Source organism: Nesoenas mayeri, assembly GCF_963082525.1.
Source record: "Nesoenas mayeri genome assembly, chromosome: 2".
Classification (NCBI taxonomy): domain Eukaryota; kingdom Metazoa; phylum Chordata; class Aves; order Columbiformes; family Columbidae; genus Nesoenas; species Nesoenas mayeri.
Genome location: NC_137543.1, coordinates 42,152,376 through 42,173,298, shown reverse-complemented (window position 1 = coordinate 42,173,298; position 20,923 = coordinate 42,152,376). Strand labels below are relative to the sequence as shown.

At 34.8% G+C, this 20,923-nt stretch overlaps 1 protein-coding gene across 1 annotated transcript in view; it reads left to right on the top strand.

Annotated features, from left to right (window-relative positions):
* The window catches only part of RP1 (RP1 axonemal microtubule associated), a gene marked incomplete at both ends in the record, with an annotated part of 176,037 nt that overhangs the window by 114,322 nt on the left and 40,792 nt on the right, over positions 1-20,923 (top strand). Inside the window, 7 exons of the mRNA XM_080364131.1 lie at positions 5,224-5,375; positions 8,189-8,267; positions 9,896-10,027; positions 10,521-10,702; positions 11,715-11,801; positions 15,401-15,533; positions 16,861-17,000. Coding sequence (XP_080220257.1) covers positions 5,224-5,375; positions 8,189-8,267; positions 9,896-10,027; positions 10,521-10,702; positions 11,715-11,801; positions 15,401-15,533; positions 16,861-17,000 — 905 coding nt within the window. The remainder of the gene's footprint in view (positions 1-5,223; positions 5,376-8,188; positions 8,268-9,895; positions 10,028-10,520; positions 10,703-11,714; positions 11,802-15,400; positions 15,534-16,860; positions 17,001-20,923) is intronic.

Here is a 20,923-nt window from a genome sequence, read left to right as displayed (position 1 = left end):
ATAAGCAAAATTCAAATGTGAATCTCTGAAATTGCTTTTTCTTCTATCTGTAGAAATATATACCTATAGTTCAGGCTATAGGTAACTCCCTGGATACAATGTGTTTGAGCACGGAGAAGCAGTTGCTCACTATATGATACTTAAGTCTTCCAGGTACAATTCAGTCCAGAAGCTCCTATTTATCAAATAATTCCTTTTCCATTAGAGTAAATGATAAGTCTCATATTATTTTCCAAATGAAAGCAGTTAGAGATGCTTCAGCTAATGCAGTCTTTTGACTTATTAGGCTTATCAGCCCAAGCATGGCATCAAACTAGCATGAACCAGATCAGGATGGCTCAGGCATGAAGCTGGTGACGGAAATGTGCTATTCTGCTTCATTTTACTGACTCAAATTCCTGCTCATTCAGGCATCTTTCTACTATACTCTGTTGTGTAGGTTAGACAAACCCTTTACTTTTGACCAGATTAATAAGATCAGATATTCAACTGGCATAAACTGATTTGCTCCACTGTCTTGACTATATGAGATGTGTGGCTATGTAAACTAAGGATCTTGTCCTAACCTTTATTTTCACAGAAAGGGTTGTTTTAATTTTAGGAGACTTCTTATGTGATAAATTAGCAGGATTATGCATGAAATTTAGTTTTCACATATTTTTGCCATTGAACCAAATGAACATTTAAAAACTATCCCTGTGTACTCACTTTTGATTCTCAGTTGCCTAACTCTCATTTATAAACAAAACTTATTCCATGGGGAATTGTGACAATAACCTCAGGAATACTCATTCCCCATATTTCCTTTTTCTATTTATTTTACTATTTTGTAGAGTAGAATTTTTGTGGAAGTATATGGAAAAAAATTCTCTATCAGATACATCCCACACCTCTGAAATGTAGCACCCTACTCTGCCCTATCTGCATTCTCATCCCTATCATCTCATATTTCTGTGGAGAACCTGATGAGCTACAGAGGACAACAGGAAGAGAAAGAGCTCCAACAGGAGAACTGGAGTTGATAGTTCACTTCTTCCCCCACAGCTTTCCTCATTGTTTTCCCCTCTCTTGGAAAAATTACCTGCATTGCCTGATTTCACTGCAAAGCTAAAATCACAGTGGTTTAAAAGGTTTAACTATGACATTCAGAAAGAATGTGATTGTATCATTTGAACTGTTCACCCTTGAAAGGCTATTGAGAGTTCTGTGGGCAAATGTTACTGAATTATCACAATAAATGATACTTGAATACGTGGTACATAGTAAAGTCAACAAGAACAAGAAAGAAAATTCAAAGAAACACCTTCTGTCTCGTCTTTAATTCAATATAATTTTCAGTTTTGCACTATGTTGGCTTACATCTGAAACAGAATTTTATAATTAGGACTGGGAACAGACAAAGAATTGCAAGGTTGAACAGAATGTCTTTTTAGTAGATCTTTGTTGATGGGGTATGTTTGTTAGCTGACAGGGAGAATGGTTCCAAACTCACCCTAAGAACTTTTACCCAATTTCTCAGAATCTTTTATGTTATGCCCTCCTTCATAGGGGTCACTTTGTATATTTTTATTTCATTTATATAGTGGAAGTCCTTTCCCTCATCCAAAACCTTTGAAAATTAATGGGAATTATTTGTTGTGAGTTTAAACAGTGAGATTTAAATTATGCATCAATAGATTCAGCAGATTCTGTTAAAATACTGGCTCAGCAAAAACATTAGATATGTTTCTAAATTTCAGTTTACATCTCATTTGAAAACTACTTGCATGATTAAAGCTAAGTTCTTGATTAAGAATATTAATGATTCTGGACCAAAGCAGAAAAGATGATTGTGAGCACTGTGATTTCCAATGCACTGTAAGTGAGCAATAAGATCTGTGGACCAAACTCTTCCAATCTTATTCACACAAGTAACCTTTTGACTTCAATGAATCTGCTAATGTGACCAAGGTACACAAGCAAAGCAACACTAGATGAATAACACAGAGTCTTACCTTCATATCCTAACACCTCTAAAAGCGAAAATGCCATTAGCTAAATGCCAAAGAGTCACATGGACAGATCAGGTACTTTCAACTGCCTGGATCTTCAGGAATAGCAAGTCTGTGTTGCTACACTGCCTTTAATGCAGCTATGTTACCTTTCACTTGGCAGGGTATATTTAACTGCCTGGAAGAAAGGGAGGAGATACATTGTGGCACCAGTCAAGGAAATCTCTTGGTTTACTTCTTATCATCAAACATAAGTGATGCTGTCAATTACAGCTCATGGTTTAAGTTATTAAAAAAAAAAAAAAAAGAGTCCTGGAGAAGTCCCTGAGTAAATAGAGTGTAGAGAAATAAAGTTACTTTTCAGAAAACAAATTTTGTCAGATGACGCCCCCACATAGTAGAAGATGAAGAGAAACTAAGACATTTCAGAAGTTTATTGCAATAAGCATGCCTTTATTAGCAGACTGATATAGCCCTTATTATTTAATGAATCCTTTCAGATATTAATTTTTCAATTGGTATGCAAACATACACTTTAGAACCCTTATTCCAGTGACGTGATGTGACCTTTTTATTTTAAACATATAAAGAAATAGCTATATAAGATGTCACAATATTTAAAATCAGGCCTTTTGATTATAACACTCAATATGAATAGCACCAGCTTGTGAAAAGAGCTGTAAGAAAGGCTTAAAAATAAATATCCTCAGAATGACTCTTTTTTTTTCTCCTTGTTTTCCTGTCACCTACGCATGAAAATAAATGACAGCTCTAGCTTCTAGGTTCTAACAATCATCTTCAAACCTACCAGAAATTTCTCATAATTATGTTTTTTTTAAAAGGTTTTACAGTTTGGCTAAATATGGATATCTCTATCTTGGAATAAATTTGATTCAAGAACCAAATTGTACTGAAAATATCAGATGTTTACAGGATCTATATTCAGATATTTGTGTACCCTGTGATGTATTTTAGACTGAAATATGTATTTCAGTCTTAAATAATGTGTATTTCAGTGCTCTCTGGCTTGCATTGTTGATTGTGAGACTGAAAGTGCTTCTTATTTGCTCCTTGGTTTCATGTTTGCCTAAAGTACCATTTTCCTTTGCACACTCATGTTTCACAGAATCACAGAATCACAGAATGTTAGGGACTGGAGAAAGCATATGTTGTACAGCCAGCCAGGTCCTAGGCAGGGAGGCAGGGACAAGTGGCAGAGTGAGGGTGGAGGACTTTTTCCGGCATATAACTGTCCCATAGTCTAGATGTTACCTATCTGTGCTTTGCTGTGCCAGTGAGGAAGGTTGTGGGAGTTGGGGCTGAATAATTTGGAGTAGTCCAAGATAGCTCAGTACTTGTAAAGTGTTGGGTTTTAGGGTGCTCAGTCCTTAAAAAAAAAAAAAAAAAAATCAGCCTTGAAGGTTGTGACAAAAAAAGGTTTCAGGATCATATATTCATTCTTAAAAATATTCTTAGTACACGTGCATTGCTTATGACCCACATCTCAAATGTGACTTGGCATTTCACAGTGGTAAACATGTTTTCCTCCTTCTGAAAACTATTAAAAAGATGTGTTTTACAAGCCTGTGTTGCCACAACATTATAGTTTTTTTTTTTCTTAGACCGAAGTAATAGTGCTTGTTGTTGGAAATAGAGGAACATTCAGACCATCTAAGTTTAGACTCTTAACTATTTGTGTGTATCCCTGGAATATATGGGAACCCATCACGGATGTTTTCTACAGAACCTGCTTTTACCTGCTGAACACATAAGGAGAATATGGTTATTATAGCTACCAAAGTTAGATTCCTAAAGTGACAGCACCAGCATTATACAAATGAAAACAGATTTATTATTTTAATCTGACTAAGAGCAAACTTATGACACTAGGGTGAAGAAAACCCAAGCCTTCAAAACACTTTCTTTTATTCCTGGGCTCCTTCTTGTTAAAATGATGCAAGTAACCATGGATATTGAGATTGTGACCTGCTTCTGTTCAAGTGTTTCTTCATTCCTTATTTCCATTATAAACTCAGGGGCTAAAATAGGTCATGTAAAAAATGAATGTATCAGTTTTCCATGAAGTTTATTCAGAATTACTGCAATCTGGTCTCATCTGCATCACCCTTCTATGTATAGTGTCAAAAACAGGTAAGGAAACAGAAACTCCACATAGTGGCCATAGATTTCTCTTCTAATCTCTGTACTATGACCACAGTTTAGATAATAATTAATGCTTTCTGTTAAACTCAGGTGTCACTTAGCTGATCATTTGTGGGTTATGATACAGTACATGGAATGTTTTTTGGAGACTGATACAAAATGTGAGAAGGTTTTTCCCTTTATGTGTAAAAGCTGATGTTGAAAGAATTTTTAATTCATTATTTCTGTTTCACATTAACATGTTTTAACTCGAGAATACTGTAATAGTATTATGATCTGACTAGTGAGAAAGCTTAATAGTCCTGATGTGTTCATTTATTGAGAGATAATTACATGAATTTAAAGCTTAAGACAATCAGGTCCCAGCATTCTTCTAAGCCACTTTACAAGTGTAAGCTCCCATATTATTTGAAGGAGAAAATGATAGAAGGAAAGGAAAGGAAAGGAAAGGAAAGGAAAGGAAAGGAAAGGAAAGGAAAGGAAAGGAAAGGAAAGGAAAGGAAAGGAAAGGAGAGGAAAGGAGAGGAAAGGAGAGGAAAGGAGAGGAAAGGAGAGGAAAGGAGAGGAAAGGAGAGGAAAGGAGAGGAAAGGAGAGGAAAGGAAAGGAAAGGAAAGGAAAGGAAAGGAAAGGAAAGGAAAGGAAAGGAAAGGAAAGGAAAGGAATATGAGTAAATAGTCTTAGAAATCATCACTTTCCAAAAAGCATGTAAACATGAGGCATTTCTTAGAAAAGATTCCCTACTTTAGGAGAAGTGGGCAGTACATAGGAGATCCTGTGCCCTAAGCAGCAACCAGTAGTACTCATTTTCTGGGACTGGTGTCAGAGCAGAACAAATCTGTATTCTGTGCATTGCCAAACAGGGAGTTATCCAGTAGGAATGTTTTGCTTATGTATGTCACCAGGATTGAAGAGACCTGTGCTCCCTGTCCTGTGGCACAGTATGGGATTGAGATTAAATCTGCAATGGTTTCTACCAGGGATAGGTACACAATGCAGATGTTGGGCAAGAAGACAGGGAGCATTTTCTCCTTCTGACTTTTTGTTTTTCTGTGCTTATTTTTTCTGAAGTTGTGGAGTACACAATCCATTTGCACACAGGAGACCTGAAGAAAGCAGATGCCACTGGTGAAGCCTATCTTTGTATACAAGGAGAAAAGAGTGACTCAGGGAAACGATGGCTTAACTCAAGAAACGGCCTGATCACTTTCCCTAGAGGGCAGGTAAAACATTAAGGAAAAATGTAACTAAATCTTTGAGTGTCTTTTTGTTAAAACATATGTTTACATAAAACCTTTCATGAACAGAGTATCAAAAATACTAAAGTTTTGTATTCCATATAGATAATTTTCTTGTGTACCTAAGAGGTGATTGTCTCTATAGGTAGCATGCTTCTTTTACGCATCATCAGCATTGCACAACAGTGAAACACTTAAGTTGATGAATTAATATGGAATTGGACTAAATATGCTCTAGAAGTTCTGTTTTAATATTCCATACTTTTAAGGCTAGGGAGGTTTCACTGTTTTATTAAGATACGACTGATAGAATTGATAACATTTCTGTAGGATATCCTGCCTTTGTACTTACTTTAGACCATGACCCTTTCTTATTAGCTTTTCTGAACACTAAAGTCAGTGTTCCAAGCAAAGTTTTATTTTTTCATGTTCCCGATTCTTCCACCCACTTATTGCTTTTAAACACGGTAAACATATTCTTGCTTTTTGAGGCTTAAAGGGCTTTTCCTAGAAGAGCGATTCCTGGAGTGTTTTTTTGGCATAAGAACAAAGTAACTAAAACAAACTTCAGATCAAAAGGAAATATGTATTTCAGTTCTAAAAGAAATGTCTAGCTGATACTATACCAGTCCCTACTGTTTGCTCTGAGTTTAGGTTGGGAATATTTTCTTATTTTTGTTTTAAAAGAATCATAAAATCATGGCAAAGTACATAGGAATCCTTTTCTGAGGAGGGCAGGAGGAAGTATTTCATTGCTGCCAGCCAACCCAGATTAGTTTGTTCTCTGATGTAGAAATCTAGAGAAATCTGTTTACAATATGCTTCATTTATTCTTTAAACATGCCTCTGCTTATTTTATCTGCTTTTCTTTTCAGTTCTAAATATTCTAGAAGACACAATGATTTTTTGTATAAAAACTGAGCTACACCTTTGTTAGTCATTATGTCCTCTATATTCTTGTATTTTCTTTCTCCATTGTGGAAGAGAATATGCATACCCAATGTCATGTTCATCAAGACCTGATCAAACTGCTAGCTCAGACTTCACAAAATAAATCTGAAAATAATAATGACAAGATAGTAGGGCTCATCTGGCTTTACGGAGTAATGTGGGAAATTTTATAGATTAATCTTTTTGGTGATATACATAATAGTTATATCTAGCATATCTTAAAGGTAATGCTTTAGAGAAATCTGAACAGCAAGAGTGCTTGCTGCAATGGATAAGGCAACAGAACAGGCTGAAAGAGGGACTGATGCCTATTTATTTCAAAAAGCTGAACTGTCCTGAGATTCTTTTAAATTCTTTATTTTGTAAGAATGTATGTTAAATTTTCTCTAAGAATAAAACTTATATAGAAAAATATGTGAACAATACAATTTACTTCTGTGAATACTTACTCCAGTGGAAATAGAACTCATTTGCAAATTCACAAGGATTTTTTCTGTGTAATCCAGATTCTGTGTCAGTTTTTGAATGAGCCTGCTCAAGAGGATAAATCCTTTGTCTGAAACTCTAAAAGGCTTTTCTATATCCTGGCCTGTAGCACCCTAATCTTCTTCTTACAGAAAATATTTCAAGTAGCAACTGTTTGGGTATTCATCCTCTCACAGTATTGTTTACTTCAACTTGCTCTCAAATGGCTAATTCTCTGTTCTTAGTCTTTGCTCTTTTTTTCTAAATGAGTCTTGTGATCAATATGGTTTTCACAGGTAGCATGAATTTTTGTGTGTCATTGTACTTGGCAGTAACTATGGGAACAATACAACATTTTTATTGTTTGTTTTCAAACCCCCAAATTGGTCCCAAACTTTTGTCTTCAAACTGAGTTTTCAACCCAACCTTTCCAAGACAACTGCTTCTGTCTACAACAGGATGAGTCACAAGAATAAAGAAAACAGACTTACTCATGGAGATTATGTTCTGCAGCTTGTTTCCCAAAAGAGTAGATGAATCCACTCATGGATAGTATTTTTCCAAACCTCTTTTCTTCAGACTCTGTTCAAAAAAGCCACCAAGCACACATTAAACAATTTATGTCCCCAGTTTCCATGCACACACTTACGTGAGCTTTCCCATTGATTATGAAGAAAGATGACTGCACGAAGAAGATTAAAAACATGCATATACCAATAAGGTGAATACAGTATGAAGAATTACAGTAAGGAAAAAAGAAAAGATTCCATGAGGTCTAGTCATCATGCAAGTCTGTTGTATGTGGAAAATTTAACCTATTATAGAGATGGTTTGAGTGAAAAATCCTTATCCCAATAACATAGTGGTTGAAACCTTCCCAGATGCTATTCACTTCATTCCTATTTACATGCCTAATTCCCACTATATCAGCTGTGAATTTTAGTGAAAATGAAATTGCTCCAGATTTTCAGAATTTTTAAACAACTATTGCTCATCAGTGTCAGTTAGCTTAGGTTCTATATCAAAGTAAGTTTCAACACAAGTAGTAAATTATACGATTTGGTTATTTCAGTCAATGAAAGTATTATAAATGAACACTTTATTGCTAGTGTGTGTATCTGATGTTTGCAAAATGAATTCCTATTAAATACAGCAGCATTTGGAAATTCATAATTCACAATATTATCTGGATCAGGAAATAGCAGTTATAGCATGTAATGTTTAATTATGAACACAAAGACAATGGAAAGACATAAGATAAATTTGCTTCCACTGAGATACAAAACAATGACCAGACACACAGGACTAAACTGATAAATATTCAAAAGCAGATACATATTAAGTTTAACTAAAATATCATTTAAATTATTTTCATATTGCAGGTGGATGTTTTCAAAATCAAAGCAGTATACCTTGGCAGGTTGAATCAAGTTCTGGTTGGATTTAAGAGTCTAAAAAAAGGTCAGCATTTTTTTCCACTAATGTATGGGAATAACCATGTAGATTATCAAATTTAGGAGACCCTAGAACTTCAGAAATGTCTTAAATTTAATATCAAAAATCACAAGTGGTTTTTTTTTTTTTCCTTAAGTTCCAGAAAATCTGAAATAACTCTCAATTTTCTGATGTTCATTATTTCTGTTGGACTATAAATGTCAAGTGTGCAGCTTGGTTTTACTAAAATGTGCAAAGGATTCCTAGGAGATGTTGTGAAAATATGAACTGGTAGAATTATATGTGAAACATTTATCTATAAGCGTGACTATATATTTATGAGTAAGTGGAACAAAGCTTTCAGGAAGCAATATGGCATCATGCTTTTGCAATTTTTGACTTTTATTTTCTCTCAATTTTTGAATGATGGACATTTTCATTTTAAAAGATTTTTTTTTCAGGACTAAATGCTTGTAGGTAAAGATAAGAACAGAAAATCAGTTCATCAGATTGAGAAGTGGAACATGGAAGAAAAGTTGTTCTAGTCTCATAGATTTTTTTTTTCTAAACCATGAGAAATATATTACTTTTTAAGGGATTCTGCGTATGTGAGGTCAAGTGGCAGCTAAAAAGACCACTTCTTCCTGCAATATTTTTTGTTTTCCTCCTTCTGATTCCACAGCAGCTGTTGGAATTAAAGAAAATTGCTTACTTCTTGAAAATAGCAACAGCAAGGAGCATAATGAATTTATTTTTTCTTCAATGCTTTGGCTACAATTTTGGCCTAGTGTTTTTTAGAGGCAACAGAAGAGAGATTCTACAGATATCCTACTTCTGCAGTAATGTTGACAACAGAGACAAGATTGTTCAAGAGCTGAGTCTTTTGTTCTTTTGTCTTTATAAAAAAAAAAACACCAAAAAACAAAAAAAAAACAAACAAACAAACAAACAAAAAAAAACCAACAAACCAAAACAAACCCAAGACTATAAGATGACTGTGTAGGTTAAACTCAGAAAGGCTGTTTTGCAGACTATTTACCATATATTTCCTAAATAGTAACATTTAAATGAATGATCAAACTTTCAGTGACTTCACCAATACTTGGAGTATAATCAAGTATACAAAGACTCTGAAGTTTAATTGTTCAAATGCTTTGTTTCCAGAGAATCTACAAAATGGTCTCAATCAAGAAAAAATCTTCAGCTGAAGATTGTGCCTTATTAGATAGCATAGAACCTCACCAGAAAGAAAGATGTGTGCTGAGTGGATTTTCTGATGGATAACATGGTAGAAATCCTGATTCTTTTTCCTTTAGGACATGGATATCATTTCCTATTGGGGACTTCTTGTGTCCAGAGATCTCATGCAGAAGCCTTTCTGTCCTTTGCAACACTAACAGATCATTAAATCAAATTTGCAACTATGTTTAATTTGACAAGATCTGTAGAAAGTTGAATGTTTTGAAGTGTAGGCGAACAGACATAAACACATATTTACACAGCCAATATATTTTCCGAAATCTTATTTCCTTGAGAAGTTCATTGAAAGAAAACATTGTGTGATTTTCTAAAGATAGAAACTTCTGACTGCATATGCAGAACATTTTGTTGCTTAGAAGGTATAAATTAATAGTATTCTGTTTATTTTCAATCAGACGACTGGTTCTTGGAAAAAGTTGTTATAAAAGAAGCCTTCTACCCTTTTTCTGCACATGTTTTTGTTCACAATGACTGGATCAATAAACACTCCAAGAAAGATTTTGTAGAAGTGGTAATCCCACTCAAAGGTAATACCAGGAGAAATGTCTTTCATTTATGTGAATCACTACTCTGGGGCAGAGCAGAACAGAGCCAGCACAAGACTACTTCACAATACAGGCAGAACAGAGCATGTGTACCCCAATGGTGAGGGGCAGGGGCCCTGACCAAGGTGAATTATGCCTTCTGTAAACAAGAAGGAGAAAATTATGCTTGGGATGGAGAAGACAAAACCAGCAACATTGAAAGAGTCTCCCCTGGCAGCACTTATCCTGTCCTTGAAACAATATAGAGAAGATAGACATGGTCCCTGCACAAGTGTGACATGGAATCATGAAGCAACTGGTCTGGGTTTCTAACACTGCCACAGGGATAAAATGAGTAATGGGGGTTTTATGGCTTTGTTGATTGACTTGCCTGTGCTAGATCCAGCACTACCAGGCAATGTAATTTTCTATCTTTTGGCTTATACTGCTTTATAACTTACCACAGGCTCTGAATAAATGTTTGTTTTCAATGCAGAAACACCAGTGACATCTCTTCCCCCAAAAAACATTGATACTAAAAGCAGAGGACGTTGGCAAACATGGGTGCACTGTACACAAATACCAGAAGATGTTCCAGATATTCAAGTTGTTGTATTTGGACAAAAAGGGAAATCATCTTCACAGAAAGTTCAGAATCTGAATGATAATCCATTTTTGGTGGGTTTCTTTTTTATTTCACACAAGTCTCAGTGAGTAGTTTCAGTTGTAGCCAATGTATGTGAAGATGTATGGAGTTATTTTCTTGTTTGCCAGAGTTAATGTTTATACCTCTATGTCTTAAATAAACAGAACTTAGAGAACTTCTCACATGAGGGCTAATACATATCATTCATGAAAATTCTCTTGAGCAAATGCCAACTTTAACATACAAAGCCTCATTGACTTTGAAGTAAGGCTAACAAGCCTTCCCAGTAAGGCAATAAATAATGAAACTATTCCATACTTCCTTTACATTGTACTTCTCAAACCTCAAATAATTTGTTTTCACTACTTGGAAGCTGTGTCTCTCTCCTATGAGCTTGGGCCTGGGATATCAATTCTGTAGTTTGCACATAAAGTTAATGGCAGCTTCTGGAAGATGTGTGAACCTGGGTCACCCCTTTCAAAAGGTTTTTATTTATAACATGAAAAAAATAGTCATTAATTATCTTTTTCAAAAAGGAAAAAAAAAAAAAAAAAAGAGGCATCACTTAACTGCTGCAGGATGAAAAGCTACAAGCAGCACTGTAAATGACTTGTGGAAACCAGCCTTCCTTTCTTTTGAGCAGTAGAATAGCTGAGAACAGAACCAATATCCAAGGCTAAAAATCACCTTGAGTTCAAAATTTCAGTTCAGGTTTGAGAATAAACATGTGATGAAGAGGAGATGAAAAGAACAGTAGTATGAATTTGTCTTGGAAACACAGAGTCAGTCACGCAATTCCTTGTTTTTCGCATGTTGGCCTAGGCTCTGTGACTAGTTCTCATAGTTAAAAATAAACTTAAATAATGGTACAAATTTGAGTCCATATTAACTTTAAATCTTAATGGAACCTCCTCACCCTAACACTAATGTCCTTGACTAGTATTTTTTACCTATTTTATTCATCTTTTTACTTGGTCTTAAGGTATGTCATCTGAATTGTTACTTAAAATGTATACTTATTTTTTTCTTCTTTATTTTTAACAGCTTACTCTTGGTGATATTGGAGATATAACAAAAATTTCCTTTGTGCTATCTGATCCATGCTTGGCAAGAGGAATTAAACTTCACAAGGTATTCCAAATACGCTACACGTAAACTAACATTCTTCATAACACCAGTAAATATCTTTAGTTGAGAGATAGATTGTTAGCTTTGCTTTGCACCATAGTAGCAAGGACACTTATCTTTCGGCTCAGTTACCTAGTGTCTACAGATGAATGCCAGCAGAGTCCAAATCTATGGGCAGATCTACCTTGTTTGTGCCTGCTGAAGTGCACATAGTGCATATACCTGTTCAATGATGTGCAAATCCGTTCAGCACAATCATGACATGGAAGGCAGTGTTTTCTGCTGATGTTAGGAAATGTTAATCCCTGCATGCAAATACCAATAATCTCCTGACACAGAGCAATCCACTTGTGGAAACCAATTAAACTGACACTTTAGTATTTATTCATTAAAACATAGTTATGTTTCAACCAGATTTTAAACATATACTTTTCCTCAAGGTAAGTGGGAAGACAGAATAAAAAGGTGTTGTGCTTTATAATGCTTGGGCTTTGGGGAAATACTTAAACTTGAAGGTTAATGCAAAGAAAAATCGTGTCAATGAGCTCTGCCTGCAGGCCAGGGCCCAAAAATCATTGTGGACATCGCACTGAATTATTCTGAAGTTAGTAAAAAAATGTTTTTCTGAACTGGGCCACACAGTACTTTAACCCTACTATGGATTTAGAAGATCAAAAGGTGATTCCCTAAATGAATAAAAAGCCCAGAAACTGCTCTGATGGGAAATGTTAGTGACAGATGCATTCCAGGGTAAAATGTGAACGGGCTTATGTTCCTCAAAGGAACATTAAGTCTGAGTTTATGAGCTCCTCTGAGGATAGAGGAGGATTTTAAATTGTTCATGTTTTCTCCTCAAATATGTTCTTTGTCAGCTAATTTTTGTAGTCTCAGTTTAGGTTACAAGGGAAGGAATAGGTAAACGAAACAGATTTCTCATTTTAAATATGCATCTCTAGGCCATTGATAAAGCATTCATAAATATCTTTACACTACCCTCACTATATCCATTGTGTGATTATTTAATATAAGATTTCAGCCTTCAGAACCGGTGGCTCAAAACATGGCAGGAAATTAATAAATGTAATAGCTTGCTTTCTGCTTTCTTTTAAAAGACAACCCTCTGCAAATGACTAAGTGATTTTTGTTTATACTTTTAAATACTTCAAAAGTTATTTAATAATGAATTTATTAGTAGCTATAAAATTTACAACCTACAAGAAGTCAATAGTTGCTATAGACCTATGTAGTCTCTTCTACTGGTGTACTTACAATCCAAAATGTAAGCCACAATAACATAGACTGTTTGTGCGAGTAATATGCTTATAACATCTATTACTCATTTATTAATCTGTTTATAAGTTATTTAGACATGGAAGCATAATTGAAAGGGTAACAAGTTGGTTTTTTTTTAATAGGACTCTTACAGACTTCAGACGCTGTATAGAAATAGAAAATACAGGAGGCAGTCAGTATGTGTAAGCTCACTATGAATCAGTGGTCAAAGCCAGGCCCAATTGAAAAGACCTCATTACCTTGTTTTCTCCTTAATTTAAAGAAGTAAATGCCAAAATTTCAGAAATTTCACAAAAACACAGATTACAGATGAAACTGCAAAGCCTGAAAAAGAGATAAAATCCCTACATTACTTTTGCTCCTCTCTGGTTTTTTTTGATTCAGGTGTTTACAGCAGCTTCAGAGTATCAGAGTTTTCTTCTTATTTCCTAGTTTTCTACACAGTTTTGTAGAAAATCATACAACCTTAGCTAAAATTTATGTCTTTTCTGTAACTTTTGAAAATTTATGCACTGTAACATGAGTAGCTTTTTCTTGCTTAAAAATAGATTCCGGTCCTTTCCAAAATGAAGTACAAAATTGTTTTTACTTTTGTATAGAATATAGAAACATTATATGATTTGGAGATTAAGTTCACACTTAGATGTAATCTTTGAACTAACAAGAATTTGTCAGGTACATTTTATATTAAGGCCAAAGTCTGTATAAATTTACACATCTCATTTTTTTGAGTCCAGTTTCTGCAGGCTCTCTGCCTGCATATGCAAATAACACTTAGTCCAAATATATTAATAATATGGATAGGCCTTTGTGATACTTTTTGATATTTAGTTAGGGATGTTTATATTGGTAGGAGTTAGGGAAGATATTTTTGCATGAGAAGAAGACATTTAGTGAGAGAAAATCAAATTTTGTAAGCCCCCAAAATGGGTAAACAACTGGCTGCAATTTTATTGGAATTTAATACTATCTGTAAGAAAAACACTGTTTATTCATGTAATTAACAGTTTAGTTCTGGAAATGGCCATGGGAAATTGTTTGCATTCATTTGGAAGGTTTTTGCTTGATCTTGTGAAGCATTGGGCATATAACATAAGCAGGAATGAAAATTGTTCAGTAATTACATTTCTAGGAACTCAAGGGCAAGATAGTCTGACAAAACTTTTAAGAGTGGAACTGCCAAGTTCCTAATAATTTAAATTCAGTAATTCAGTTCTATAGTTTCTTATGAATTTAAAAGCTTGCACTTGAAGTCTATGTAAGGAAATATTTGCTCAGGATTTCCAAACAGTGGTATATGCATCCTATATAGTGATCCACAAACTTTCATTGCTGCTGCTGGTATCAATAGTGGTAGTAAGTCACCACAGTAATTTTGGGAATACCTGCCTAAGAATTTGAGTTGCTTAATGTCTTCATGAAAATAAGTTTATTATTTAATTTTGTTTTGTTTTTTGTGTCTTGGATATTCTATTTCTATTCCAAAAGATTCTAAAGGCTGAAGACACCATGTCTGCGAACTTGTAGTCATTAGCTATGTATTGTGTTCAATCCTGCATATAATATCTAGCAGAAAATTTCTGCATATCCTTGATGGTTTGTCATTCTGTATTTTATAAACTGATCTTGGATAAAGTTCATGATCTGAGTTGCCCTCCTGTTAATCTGATCTTCATATTGACTATATCAGTAGCTAGAATAGGTGGGCTCCCAAGGCTGTGCTTCCTCAGTTGGTTTGGAGGTTGTAAATTCACAAATTTGGAACCTAATTTGTCAGTCTCCACTGGATATATAAAGTCAGGTGGAATGAACTCACACCTTCAATTGGAATTCGTTTTTCAAATAACTTTTTTCCACAGGGACCACTGAAGGCCATTGGACATCTAATTTCTGCCAACTTTGAAAATCCTACCCGAGACATAGCAAGTCACATGTAAACAAATAACAAGCAACAAAACAAATGTTTTTGCAAAATAGGCGTATGCTGTTAAGATTGATGTAACTGCATTTTTTGACATTCTGAAATTGCAAGTATATACAGGTCAATTTAATCTTTACCCTTCATTAGTTCCCTACAAATGGGTCCTACGCCTGTGTCAACATGCGATGAAGAATACACCTATAAATATCAGGCTGCAGAATCAGTGGCTGGTAGCAGCTACTGTAGTTCTTGTTATGCAGAATCGGGTATCTTCTATAAAGTGTGTGCAGGTGTTAATAAAAGGAAGAAACAACAGTTTCTCTTGAGACAGAAATGAGAAATGAAATAATTCAGATAAATAAATTTCTTCTTCTGATTCTGCCTACAGCTTCGCCTAAAAGACCTGGACACCAAACAAGAGTTGGGCTTTCACACTGAAGCCCAATATCTGTTTGGAGAAGATGGATCTGAGACTGTGACAGAGCTAGCAGCAGTCAGGCCAGACAAGCCACCTCTCAGGGGTATGCTGCTGAACTAAAAAATAAACACATGAGCAAACGCACACACACATGCACACAAAATTGTGAACTGCTTAATGGGATGAACACAATGGGCAAGATTGCAAAGCACTTTATGTATATTAAAAAACCACTCAAAGTTATTTTTAAAGATGCAGTTAATATACCTGTGTAAACTGTGGAGTTTTTAATACGGTGTATTGTTCAATAGTATTTTATTGTTTTTTAAAAACTGATGTATTGTTTTCACCAGGCCAAGTACCAATTTGGAAGTCTGAAAAATGTGCAAAGTCCAATTAGTATATTTCTGTTGAAATTTTCAAAAAATTACTGATTTACACTAGGTGAGGAACAAAACCACAGATTCTAAAAAGGCATGTGCAAAGTCACAATGGCATGAATCACAGAAAGAAAATACAATCTCTTTCAGATGTTCTTCAAGCCTCATTTCTGCCCCAGTAGATCTGTTTCATTTCATCATTGTATTTAAAATATGATAACATCTTCCTTTGTTCTGATCCCATTTAATAAAATATTTAGGAAAGAATTCTCATTTCTTATACTCTCTGAACAAAAGTCTTAGTTAAAACATTTAAAACTTTTTGCATTTAATATCTAACTGAAGGATAGACTGCAAATGGAAATATATCTTAACAATAACATTTAGTTCTTGACAGAGCTTACAGAATTCATAAAAAATCCTCTGCCATGCTGCCTCAAGGAAGATGTACTATATAACTCATCAGCCAAAAGTCATGGCAAGCCATCCTTTGTGGTAAAGAATAATCATAACGATGCGTATCTAGATAAATATCTGAGTCATTTCTCTTGAACACATTAATTGATATTACCCATAATTATCAAGCTGCCGGACTAAACCAGAATTCAGCTGATCCAGAACAAAATGTGGATTTCATCTGTTATATCTTTGTTTTTTCTTTGATGAAATGTTGCTGGAGTTAATAAACCCCAAGTCTATTTAAGATCTTTAATTCCTACAAGAATTCAAAACTTTTTACAAAGCCTTGGATCAGTGTGACTCTTTCAGTTTATTTTAGCAGCCACTGGATAAGACTCCAGAACTATGACAGCATTTACTTTTTCTGTAATGTAAACAAGGGTTGTTGCATTGATTCATAAAGGACATTTCATCTCTAATGCTGTACTGTGTTGTACTGTGATGTGAACATTAATGTCAATTGTTATAACTTCATTTCTTGGTCTTGAAATTAATCTTTTGCCTAAAATAAATTGGTTTATAATGTTTGGTAATTTCATTGCTGAATAGGCTGATTTGATAATGTCTTGTGCCACTTATTTTTCTTGACAGAAGTTATTTACTCAATCAGTGTTCATACAGGAACATTGCCTGCATCAGGGACTGATGCAGATGTATTTATCACGGTATTTGGAGAGCAAGGAGATTCCTGCAAAAGGAGACTAAGACACTCAAATTTTGAAAGAGGACAGGTTCGTACTGAGTTATTTTCCTTGCCTATTTGCTTTACGTGTTTTATTTTATTACTTTCTTCCAATACCATACTTTTTCAATTATTAAATGCAGGCATTGATGTTCTGCCATAGTAACCTGTGAACAAGATGTGTTGCTTACTGAACATGGATGTTTTACCTGAATTTGAATTGCAGCGTAAGAATAGTTCAAGTATCAATAAATGGAAAACCCACAAACCATCAAGAACTGTTCTTAGAAACTGGAACTGAACACAACAATATATAAAATTCCATAGTATAGTTCTTAGAATCATAACATTGTTTGATTTGGAAGGGACCTTTAAAAGTCATCTAGTCCAACAATGCCTGTGATAAGCAGGGACATCTTCAACTAGATCAGGTTTCTCAGAGCCCCATCCAGCCTGATTTAGTTTTTGTTTGCTTGTGAAGCTGATACAGAAATATCAGAACTATTTCCTGTGGCTGCTGCATTAAAATCTGTTGTTGTAGATAGGATTTAAAGAGACCTTTCAATTGATCAGTTCATCCTGTACAATAAAGCAGGACCCTCCATACTTATTTCATACAATTTCTTAAGATCTCTCATGGCTATCACAACTTTCCTAGGCAATCTGTTCTACTGCTTTGCTAGCCTTGCCTTTAGATGTTTCTTCTTTTATAATGTCAAAATATTTTCTTGAGCACAGAAACACAGAAACTACCCATGTCATCCTTATGTTCCATAGTCATTGATCATTTTTCTTCCATGGATTCATGTAATCTCTTTTCTAACACATGATGAGCAACCACGGTGTCCTGTGGTAGTATGGATGGTACTTGACCTGCAAGCTGTGTAAAATTTCACATATTAGTTTCCTCTGATTTCCCCTCTTTTACTGGAAGACACAGTGAATGTTTTTTCCTTGTCACCTTCTCCTTGCTATTCTTACTTTTATAGACGTCTATCCTTTGTGCATGTTTTGTCAATGGATTGTTCACTGTTCCTTGTGTAGAAGAATTTCTTTCAAATTATTGTACTTACACTTTTCTATATAATTTTCTGACTCTGGTAATACATTTGCAACCTTTTAAAAAATTTGCCATCACCTCCTCTACTTCTCTTTTTCCTTCTTTGTCAGAGTTCTGTCAGCTTAGCTCTAGGTACCATCTTCAGGCAGCTGATCCTCTAAATGGATGGTGTGATATAGTGTACAGAGCATCCACAGACAGGATGCCTACATTAATTTCTAAGCTCAGTCACTGATTTTCCTGATGATCTGCAGGTCTCATTTTACCTTCTTTGTGTCCCTCATTTCCTACTGTAAAATGAAGATAACCAAGTATTTAGGCAAGAATGAAAAGAAGTAAGCTTATACATATCAATGACGTTTACCTCTGTTTTTACTAACTACTGAGGAAAATTAAATATTTCTTTTAAAAATATTCTTAATCTCTCATTTTCAGAGCAATAATCTAGTGTTAGATTCATAAAAGTATTTAGTATCCTGGTACCTAGTGAAATTACTATACATTGAGAGATATTTAATAATTGGGCCACAGTCTTCCTATTCAAAGTACTTAGGCATATTTTTCTTTTCTTGTAGATTCTTGCAACCCCTTTTTGTTTTGTTTTAAGATGTCCTTGTTTGCAGAATCCTGCTGCCTTAGTCCAAACTGAATGAGTAAAGTATAGGTAGAGGTTTGTATTGTTGATTATCTGGATGATATTATTAAAAATACAGGTTAATTTTTGACACTTTTGAGGGAAAAAGTTTATAGACCATTAGAAGGATTAATAAAAGACATAAAGGTACATAGTCTGTGACATTACCTGGAGGTCTAAAAAGAAATACTTGGCACTTTCAAGCTGGACATTAGTACAGAGTCAGTGACACAGCTGTTGGTGTTCAAGAAATCAAAGCCACTATATTGAGCAATAGAGTGCTAAGTGTCTTCCCAAGTAGACCCCTTGTTTCAGTTGATCTGTATTTGTACTGTGGACAATGAAAGTTTTCTTCAGCTTAGATATTTTAGGTGTTCCTGTTTCATCATTGTGCAATAGGTTCTTCTGAAAGGATTGAGCAGTGAGACAGCAAAGTGTTCTGGTGATACTAAGTTAAGGTAATAATTATTGCAGAAGGACCTCACTGTGTTGAGAGACTAGGTAATAAAATGACAGATGAAAATAATTGTACTTAAATGTGAAGCAATGTCTGTGAGGGGGAGACTCCCTTAAATTTGCATGCAAAATGATAGGCTCTGAAATAACTTTTTCCATAGGAAAGTAATGTTGATGTTAGGATAGCTCTGTAATCATGTCGGCCCATTGCTCAGTAGAGGCAAAACCAAACCAAAACAGAACAGATCAAATGTTTAGAAATTATTAGAAAAACGAAAAAAACAGCCACTCCAAAAAAGAAAATTCAGTTGTGCTGCCAAGTAAGTTCTCTGGTCTGGATACATAATAGATGCTGTGTTTTGTTCTGATTCACTTGTCTGAAGAAGTGCAAGAAAAATGTCAAGTGATATGAAATATCTTCCATACAAGAAACAACTAAGCAAAGAAGTACTGTTTGGCCTGGAAAAGGGATGATGAGAGGAAGGTAGAGGGAGATAAGAAAAATTAAATGGCATAGAGAAAGTGAGTAATTCTACTTTCTCATGAAATGCAACGACTCAAGAGCATTAAATGAAACCTGCAGTGGCAGATTCAAAACAAAAGGAGATGGCTTTTCACACAGTGCATAATTAATCTCTTTTACTTTCTGGCACAAGATGTTGCAGATGGTAAAATGCATGTTGGTGCAAAAAGCCATTGTGCATTTTCATGGAAAACAACTTTCCACTGGGGGCTATTAAGTGCAAAGTCATGATCTCTGGCTTAGGAAATCTCTGAACCACAAACTACCTGAGAGACTTTATATTCAAGAAGCAACTCTATATATTTGTCCTATTTTTCAATTCTTCCCTAGAAATCTGTTTTTGGTAGCTGTTGGCAACAGGGTGTTGGACCAGACGGATCTGCGGTCTGACATGCTACTACCAGTCTTATGTTGTTTATACATAGAAGTAGATTAATATAAAAATCAGAATGAGGTTTTAGTGAGAGTATATAATACTAGAAGATGAAAGGAAGGGATGTAAAGGGCAAGATGTCTTGAGGGACAAGATTGTGTAAGCAATATCCCTGGAAAATATGGAATAGATGGGCAAAAAAACAAAGTTAAAGAAACTTGAGATATGAAAAAAAGCCTCTCTCTTGATAGATAAAGGACCAGAATTTAAGCAAAAGCTATGAATACAGAAAATTACAACAAAGTGTAAGAAAATAGTTGATTTAATTACTGTAGAAAGTAAGGCTGGTTTATATTTCTTTAATTACTTGTATGTATAACCTTTTCACCAGTTTAATGGGTTAAATAAATGGGGATTGTAATTTTATCCAGCTAACAGTTTGTCTAAAGCAAGACAATTTAAATAAAATACGTTTAGTTTTCATTAATTACACTTCCAGTAGTGTGTTTAATGCAGTTCCAAATGTCTTCATACTGAGGGGGAAAAAAAGCAAATGTAATGACATCAACCAAAAGTACATTCTTGCTAATGCTGAGGAAGTAGGCAATTTAATGTATTATTATGAAAATTCATTGACAACAATGGGTGATTATGACCACTGTTGTCTAATGACTGTTAATTATTATCACAAAGAATGAGATTAATGATAGGTCCTTTTTTCAGATAGAGTTAGCTGTGAAGGAACATGAATATTAGCAATACAGGCTATTTCCTCTAAGTCAAGGGTCACGTAGACTGACAAGAAAATTATATTTGGCTCAGAACTAAAAGGAATAAAATTAAAAAGCAATGAGTGATCCCAAAAAGTTATTTACAAGATGTTCCTCACAGCTAGTTCTTATTTTAGGCTACATATACGTTACATG